Genomic DNA, 8,662 nt, shown 5'->3' with positions numbered 1-8,662 from the left:
CAACTGCCGCACCTATTCCAAGGAAGCAACGTGGTTTTCGCGCCCAAAGTGATCGAATTGAGAGACGTCAGAGCGGCGCGGTTGCTACGCGAGGGCAGCACCTCCTTTGCTTTTTCATACCGGTTAACAATTCGATAAAATTTCCACGAAATAAACCTCTTTTTACCAAAAACGTCCATTTAAAGCAAATAAATGGTATTTTTTTTATTAAAATTTTAGTTTTTTTTCAGTTTTAGAATAAACTTAAATTTGTTATTTGACATTTATTTAAACCGGTTTGTTTAACCGACCAACCGGCACCTGGCACCTGGCACCTGATGATGACACAAACAAACACAAACGTCAAAAGGTAAACAAGCTGATTGAGCCGGCGGCCGTGTTTTTCTCGCGAATTGCGCACATTTGTCACGTTTTTCGCGTTTTGCAGACGATTGGCGGGGATGCAGCGGCTGTTGCACTCGTCGGCGCCGCTGTCGGCGCCGCCAGACAAGGCCACGCCCGGCAAGCTGCGGAAAAAGAGCGGCGACACGTTCATATAGTGCATAAAAGCCCTCAGGAACTGCGGAAACCACGTAGCCAAGGTAAAAAAAAACTGCATAGGTGTAAAGGGCCCTCTAACCCTTCAGGGCGCGCCTTCAAGGGAAATATTTTTTATCACCGAAATTTTGAGAACCTTTAAATTTTTTACCAGGCTCCTGTCCCTCAGGGTATTCAATTTTTCCTCAAAATAATTACTATTTGACCTTTCAGGTGGTACCGTGAGACCGTGAGGCGCCAGGTCTACTTAGAATCTCAAAGGTGCCTTTTACCCTGACCCTGAATTTCCAGATTAAAGTTTTTAAATAAAATTCTGGTTCGACTGGAGGGCCGTGGAAAGTATTAGCGGAGGGTGCAGGTGGTGCTGTCGGCCCAGGTCCAGTCCCAGTCCCAGGTCGACGTCGGGAAGGTTTTAAAGTTTTATTAAAAAACCAGCAAAACCAATTTTCGGCTCTCCAAGTAATCAAAAACCGGTGTTAAATTGGAAAATAAAGAGCTTTTTGAAACAAAATTTAAAATATCGACCCTGAAAAAAATATTTTTTTTGCAGACCCTGTAGCGTGAGGAGCTCTCTGAGCTGACGAGGGTTGCCGATTATTGGCAGAAGCAGGAGGCGCTGAGAAAATGATACCCTGGGCAGGGAATCGCAGGTGGAGCAGCAGCACCGCCACTCCACCTTCGAGCGTTGAGTCGCACTCTCGTAAGTTAATTTATTAAAAATTGTGCTGATTAAAATTACGCACGACAGCAAAAGGCACGATCTGATTTTTAACTGTAATTTGTGATCTTATTGCTTCAAACAGGTGAATTACCTGCATTATTCACTGTAAAATGATTATCAACAATTATGTAATATTTGATGTGATCGCGAAAATAGCAAAATTAATTTCAAAAAACACCAATCTCAAAAATAAAATTCAGAATTTTGTGAACATAGATAATCGATATTCTACCCGAATCATGGATAAATTTGCTTCAATGCATGTCCAGTCTATTTGTAGGCCCAAAAAATCTATAAAAATGGGGATTTATTTCAATTATACGCAATTCTACGTGTTTCCATGCATTTTTAAAAAAATCCGCTTTCAGGTGGACCCTGTGAGCATCCACCTAATGTCTGCGGCGCCGGCTGGCATGCACACATACCTCCGGCGACGGCGCCGTTTCTCGCCAAGTGGCGCCGTGCCCACGAGCAACTTGCGGGCGCCCGCCCGGCGCACCAAGCGGCCCACGTCGCTACTGGTGGCCGCCGGCGGCCACCAGGCCCAAGTACTCGAGCGCCGAGTCGATGGCCACGAGCAGCAGCAGCAGCAGCATTGTCCAATTGTCCAGCCCCGACTCGCCGCGCAGCTGCACCACCAGTTCCACGAGCGTGTATTTTTTTATTTTCAGGAAGAAAAGTGCTTGGTATTAAATATTTATTTTGCAGACGCAGCGACTCGCTGAGCTCGCACTCGTCCGGCCGACTCTGGCGGCGACCTTCGTAGGGCCGTGAGCGGCCGGTGCCCGCCCCTCGGCCTGCTCTCCAACAAACTGCACATTTCGGACAAGTCGCACGAGCCAGCCTCCGAACCTCGGACAGTAACAGGTGAGTTTTTGAGAAATTAATTTCGGCGGAGATTTGAACGCTGGGTTTTTTTTGCAGAAAGTGGCAGAAAAGGCGTCGCCGGAGGGGAGGAAGCGGCCGCGACGCCGGTGGCGACACACGAGCTGCCGTGGGACATGCTGAAAGACAGTAAAAATTGAACGTGAACCTGGGCTGCTCCGCCCTGAGCGCCAGGGGCGTCGACGTCGACGTCAGCATCCCCCTCGAGCGGCAAGGGTGAGCCTTTCGGTTTGACTCTAAATTTTTGTCACATTTTGCGTGCGGCTCAGGTGGTTGCATGGCGCCATCACGCGCGTCGAGGCTGAACTGCGACTGCACCCTGAGGGCAGCTACCTCGTCAGGCACAGCGACCAACCCCGATTAAGGCAATTATTTAATCAGTAAATGACGCCTTTTATTATTCGGGCGAGTTGCTGGCCAAAAACAGCGCTCTCTGGTCCGGCGGAGACCCCAACGACGGCGAAAAAAGGGCAAAACCTTGTGCGTCCACGTCGAGTACCAGTCCGACGAGAAGCTGCTGCTCCGACACCCACCGCTTCGTTTGCCAACTGCCTCTCAATCCTGTTATTAAAATAAATGTTTTATTTGTTTAAATAATCTACAAGATGCGTGTATCATTTTTTTCTCTAAACACTTAATTATTTATTTGCTCTGAAAGCAGGCCAATTGCTCTAGTAAAATTGATTAAATTCGCTGATTAGATAAATAAAAAAAGCTTTGCGTGTCTTGCCGGTTGCATAGTTGCGACTTTTGCAGGCGCACGGCAGCGGCACGTCGTCAAAGTGGACGGCAGCTGCACCCCAACGGCACCCTCGAGCCGCCACCCTTCCCCACATTTCCATTTAACTACTCTGCTCTTGGTGGAAGTGATAAAAAGGTTTGTATCGTGCATGTGCTTCGTCCTTCAGGAAAATAATTTCCTGGTGAAATGACGTCGGCAGCAGGTGAAATTTATCTTAGATTTAAAAATAAAACGAGAGCCGAGAGAGACGTTCAAAAGAAGCAGCTAAGCTACATCCCAAAAAATCTGAAAGTGTTAAGCTAGCCAATGGACTCGCCGATCCCAAAAATAAAATCAGAACGCGTAATATATGCAGGTGTGGCCACTCGGCTCAAAAATTGAGTTACAAGCCAAACAGACTGTCAAATTAATATTAACAAAATCGATGCAATTTTTCTGCGGCATATTTAAAGAGCAAAATATCAGCATTGCCAGCTTTGTCAGCTGCTCGTCTCACTCACAATTCACAATCAGGTATGAATTACTCACTCGAGGTTGGATTCGTGCTTTTTCCCTATTTTTTCTCTCAGCATTGAGTACGAACCGCAAATTTCCTTACTCTTTCGTCTTAGATGTTTTAACTGGCGAGAAAATCACTAGTGCGTTCAGTCTTTTATTATTTTTTTTTTTTGCAATCCTGGGTCACATAAATTTCTGCCAGTTTCAATCAGTCGGGAAATATTTTATTTACAGGGGAGAAAAATATTATTTTCGTAGACACAATAATTTATTTTATATCTCAATAATTTAGATATTTTATAAAATTCGTTTGAAAACACGCGCCTGCAGAAAGTGGAAGCATGCAACCGGCGTAGATTTAATGCTTTGCGAGGTGCATATTCTCAGGTAAAAGATAACACTATTGTGTTTGTAGAAAATATTTCCAACGGGCGGAAATACACACTGCAAAAACAGGAAAAAATAGGCTGTTGGTTACTTTTCCAGATTTTCATCCATCCTAGCCAGAATAACTACCTTCGCCGCTTCCGTGTGTCTATGAAACCTGTGAAATTTCGTATTACAATTTTCCTGTCAGTTGGATTAACTTCCAAAAATGCTGAAAGTGATTTTAAATTTAATTAAAATTTTCTATTATGACTTTTAATGAGTGTTTGGTGTCTTCAGAGGTTGTATATCGATTTACTATCGGAGTAACCCATTAAAAGTTTGATTTGCACCTGAAAAAAAAAACAGCAAAAATCCGTTTCTTGAAGAATCGTCGACGCTGATTGGCTGACAACGCGCATGTCACATTCTCTAGCGCAATTCTAAGCTGTTGACAAGCGCGTTGCGTCAGCCAATCAGCGTCGACGATTATTTTTCGTGTTTTTATTTGCAATTAAATCAACTTCAAATGTGTTTCTGCGATGTTAAATCGATAAAAGCACAAGTAGTACGATAAATAGCACACATGACGTCAAAAAATGATTTCTGATTTGAAAATGACCAGTCTTTTCAGGATGTAACTTTTCGTGCAGTTTCGCGTGCTGGGCTTCATATATCACGTGCGCTACTTCCTGTTGCGGTTGCGAGTTTTCAAACAGTTTCGCGCTGTGTGATTGCAACAGCAGTAAATTGACTGCACGATATATTATGGACGTTGTCAGGATCTATCTCCTCTTTTGCGCAGCTCTTTTCCACTGCGTATTTCAATAATTTTCCAATTTTTAGGACACTGATTATTCTTTTCTTTAGACGTACTATTCAGGTGTCGCAGGGAAACACGCAAAAGTATGGAAATAGAGTGTAGTTTTTTTTCTTTGATAATTTTTTGTTTTAGAAAATATCCGTAAGAGGCGGCGTTCCAAACGACAGTGGACACCAGGCTAACAGTAAATTTATAAAAATGTCTTTCTTAAATGCTTTAAAAATTTATAGCTCGAAAATTGCGGATGACGAAATGGAATAAAAAAAGGCGGAATTTGATAATCAAGTGCTGTGGTGGCAACTCGTGTTTGGACCCACCAGACAAAATAACCAAATATCGACAGAATAAAACCACAACACAAATAACTCGAAAGCCAGGCCCTATCTCGACTAAATCGGCAGAGACCTTAAAAGAAATAGCCGAAACAAATTTGAAGAACGCGCCGACTGAAGCCTCTGGCCAAATCACGAATGGCAATGATCAAACTCTGGAGGATCAAGGTTTGACTAGGTATTATTAATAATCGAGATCTAATTTGATAAAAATGCAGCTGAAACTGCTTCTGCAATTTCTGAGGCGACTGCTCGAATAATTGCTGACGAAAGTACAGTGACATCAACAATTGAGCCAACAACAACAACAACAACAGCTAGTACTACAGAAGCTGCGCCAACCTTTTTCTGCAACTGCCCCACCCAATGCGATTTATCGGTGAAGAAATAAACTATTTGACAAGCCTTCTCATGGCAATTTGTTTAAATAGGAGAGCACGAAAAGAAGAGAATTGTTAACAAGTATTAGAATTAATATTGAAATTTAATTAAATCTTGAAAATATAGACCCGGAATCGTTTGGAGAGTGGAGAAGCCTGGGAAAATATTCCTACTTGCTTGGAAATGAAGCTGTTTGATAACAATTTTTTTTTTGTAAATTACAATTTGTACTAAAGAAAAATCTAAAGGTGTTGTGGGAGAAAATTTGGCCGAAATGTTGTGCTTTGGGAATGAAGCCGATTAGTTTTGAATCAGTCCAGAAACTGCAATCAGTTGGAGAGTTCTTCAAAGGTTTTTATTCTCCTCTTACATCGCAATTGATCTCATTTCAAATTCTAATAAAGACTGGACTTTCAACACTAAATTTTGGACCAGTGGGACGTTCACCGAATGCAACGGCACTGCTCTGTCGCCGTCTTTAATTTGGTGTTCGATTCCGAGCAATAATTTCGCCAAAGAAATGTGGCACCCGAATGGAAATCAAAAGGATTCACCTGGAACCTGCGTCAGCGCGACGGCAGAGGCGGGAAATCAATTTTTATTGAGGCGTGAAGCGTGTGCGAAGCGGTTTGCTTACGCGTGCGAGGTGTGTTCTGATAGACGGAACACTTTTATAAAATTCATTTCAATTTATTGTCAGGCTGGGATGGAAAATCCAGGGCTGTTGCTTGAAAACGGATGTCCGTCGCAACAGAACTGCGTCAAAAACGTTTGATTTGTCTCTAGTGAAACGTTTGACGTGTTACACTAAATTCTCGTTTTCAGTCGGCAATATATACTGGCATCGATTTGATTCAAGGTTTGATAAGAAGAATTAAAGTTCCCAATATTTATAAAAATTAAATTTCAGAGCCAAGTTCGGTGAAAGGTACTTTCCTCGAGAGTTGCGGCAGAATTTTTTATTTTTCGAGATTGAAAGTGAAGTTAAGAAAATTTAAGATATTTTAAACCTTCAGGTAATTCTCACAGAAAACCTGGTCAAATGCGAGGAGTTACTGCTGCAGTATCGGAATGGATTTGGCCAGTTTCCCACTGGCAGTGAGGAGTGATTGTTTGGCCAGCCTCTACCAAAGCAAGTCAAATTTAAAATGAGGGAAAATATTATTTTTAATTAAATCACTAGCATTTCCTTCTCGCCTGAATGGAAGATACTGGACTTCTGGCCGATCAACCAAAATATCCGGCAAGCTTTACTGGTGCTCGGAGGAATCGTACATTTACCCCAGAGAAGTGATTTGGGAGGCTGGATTCCCGAAGATCGAACACGGTTGCGTTTCAACGGCGATGAACCAGAGCAGCGGAAAATTGGAGCTGAAAACCGCCGATTGCGAGCAGGAGCAGCAGTTTATGTGCTCGGTTCGTTGATCAATAAAGTGCTGGTTTTTATAAATTTATATTATTTTTAGGCTTATCATAAACATCATACACGCGCTGTACAAATTTGGTGGGACTGCCTCAAATCTTTCGGACTTAAGACAGGTATTTTTTTAACTTATTCCATATTTTCAATTTAACTGTTTTAAATTGTGTTATTTATTAAATAGATGATGAAGACGCGCTGCTCAATGTTTTTGGGCCGCCTCCAAGCTCGACATTGTTGGTGAGAACTCTGCTTCACCTTAAAGACCGTCTTTGACCGAGTTTCCGAGCCCACCAATCGATTTTTAAGGGTCGAATTAGGTAAAGGGGATGTTTTTTCCGATCAGAACGTCCAGCGATTTTTTTCCCGCCAAAACAATATGAATGCGAGAAGTGCGCATGCGTCAGAGCTGACAAAGAAGGGATTCGTCCAGGTGGTCTCTCTGCAAGTGCTCAGACCGGCTGCTCTAACGCATGCGCACTTCTCATAAAAACGTTCATATTTTTTTAGCGGGAAAAAAATTATTCATTCACGCTGCACTTTTGGGACGGTAAAAATGTCCATTTTACTTAATTCGACCCTCAGGAATCGATCGGTGGGCTCAGAAACTTCGTCACAGGCGGTCTTTAATAGTTTTAAACAGACATCATAATACATATTTTTACAGTGCTATGGAAGATGCATGGGCCAGAAATATCAGAAGGTTTTTTTTTATACAATTAATTTTCAAAATTGCTCATTGGATCTTTTTTGCAGATTCTAGACAACACGGTAAACACTCAGAGCGTGCTGAGATATTTGGAGGATCAAATCAAAGACGAGAAAGTGTTGCAGGACGCTTACAAACTCGTAGAGCAATGCATACATTTCAGTAAGAGAAAAAATTGCAAGAGACCAATGAAATCAATAAATTTATTCCATAGATGAAACGAGGCTTTGTGAATTTACGTACTTGGTTTTGAAGTGCATCATGACGAACGCATACCAGCTTGTGCAGGGTTTGATGGCCAACGCCATCAGTAATTCTGTCATGGTTTGCACGGACTTACCATAAAACGTGAAATTCTAATTTTAATTTGGCTTAGATCCCACCGCCGATTATGTGTCTTCCAAACTACCACTTTTGCAATGAGACCTCCGACTGCGTCGTAAATGTAATGAAAAACATGCCATGATTTTGATGAAATTAACTAAATTAAAACGAAAAAAATAGAATTCACTAACGATCCAGCTAACTGCTTCAGGGAAAAGTAACCAGAATAATTTTTAAACCACATCCCATTATAATAATTTAAATTCTAAGCTGATATCGGAGACTTGGTCACTTTGCCCAGCAACAAAGCGTACTTCATCGGCAAGAGGCTTCCTCTGAACTTTGTCAGGACATTAATTATAATTACAATTCATTAATCTGTCTTGAAATTTATATAATCTCAGCTTTACCAAGACGCGAAATCATACTGCTGCTCCGTCGGGAAGCGTCTTTTGGAGCTTGAAAGCGCCAAAGAGCTGCAAGAAATTTTTCTGTTCGATACCTCCAGTAAGGAATTTAAATTTTGTGACAATTGATAGCATAAAAACTGGATGAAATTTAGTTACAGCATTTAATCGAACTGTAATCGGCCCGATGGCGGAGGACGGAAACGGCGATTTGGTCGCTTGGTGCTCATCCGGCGCTCCGATCCCAAAAGAATTATTTCCAAATGCAACTGTCCCCAAAAATCCATGTTTTAAAATTTCCAACTGCCCCTTTTTAAACATTCAAAACAAATCTGTTCCACCCGTCGCCACGATTGCTTATTATGACTGTTTAACCACTGTCCCATTTTTTATTTGTGAATAGAAAATGTTTCCCACCTTTTTAAATAAATATAATTTGGAAGCTGGTTTCGGAACTTTCGCTCTTAATAAAAATGGTGGGTTGTTAAAAGTTTAGTTTTCTTACAATTATAAACCA

At 41.8% G+C, this 8,662-nt stretch overlaps 1 protein-coding gene and 3 long non-coding RNA genes across 5 annotated transcripts; all 4 read left to right on the top strand.

The window, feature by feature from the left end:
- The first annotated feature begins 321 nt into the window (after positions 1 to 321).
- Positions 322 to 2,738, top strand: LOC135947899 (uncharacterized). 2 transcript variants are annotated; one of them, XR_010575737.1, is made up of 7 exons: positions 322 to 581; positions 751 to 946; positions 1,088 to 1,237; positions 1,627 to 1,911; positions 1,967 to 2,125; positions 2,183 to 2,359; positions 2,413 to 2,738. It is a non-coding gene; the product is annotated as an uncharacterized LOC135947899 (long non-coding RNA). The 2 variants fall into 2 exon arrangements; XR_010575736.1 differs by having other exon boundaries at positions 751 to 1,237.
- A 1,760-nt stretch (positions 2,739 to 4,498) lies between these two features.
- Positions 4,499 to 5,066, top strand: LOC135936547 (uncharacterized). Its single transcript, XR_010574340.1, has 3 exons — positions 4,499 to 4,568; positions 4,620 to 4,655; positions 4,705 to 5,066. It is a non-coding gene; the product is annotated as an uncharacterized LOC135936547 (long non-coding RNA).
- Positions 5,067 to 5,141: 75 nt separating this feature from the next.
- Positions 5,142 to 5,890, top strand: LOC135934670 (uncharacterized). The gene is made up of 4 exons (XR_010574133.1): positions 5,142 to 5,283; positions 5,336 to 5,476; positions 5,534 to 5,636; positions 5,690 to 5,890. It is a non-coding gene; the product is annotated as an uncharacterized LOC135934670 (long non-coding RNA).
- Positions 5,891 to 5,985: 95 nt separating this feature from the next.
- LOC135947864 (uncharacterized) lies at positions 5,986 to 8,625 on the top strand. Its single transcript, XM_065496836.1, has 14 exons — positions 5,986 to 6,054; positions 6,111 to 6,144; positions 6,196 to 6,263; positions 6,315 to 6,701; positions 6,752 to 6,824; positions 6,890 to 6,945; positions 7,373 to 7,408; positions 7,462 to 7,576; positions 7,629 to 7,738; positions 7,791 to 7,859; positions 7,919 to 7,955; positions 8,009 to 8,082; positions 8,143 to 8,245; positions 8,301 to 8,625. Exons 4-14 carry the CDS (start codon positions 6,630 to 6,632, stop codon positions 8,546 to 8,548), a joined length of 993 nt encoding a protein of 330 aa, XP_065352908.1. The 5' UTR covers positions 5,986 to 6,054; positions 6,111 to 6,144; positions 6,196 to 6,263; positions 6,315 to 6,629; the 3' UTR covers positions 8,549 to 8,625.
- Positions 8,626 to 8,662: the final 37 nt, after the last annotated feature.

Source organism: Cloeon dipterum, chromosome 1 (assembly GCF_949628265.1).
Source record: "Cloeon dipterum chromosome 1, ieCloDipt1.1, whole genome shotgun sequence".
NCBI lineage: Eukaryota > Metazoa > Arthropoda > Insecta > Ephemeroptera > Baetidae > Cloeon > Cloeon dipterum.
Note: the sequence above shows the minus strand (reverse complement) of the source record. Positions and strands in the feature narration are given on the sequence as shown.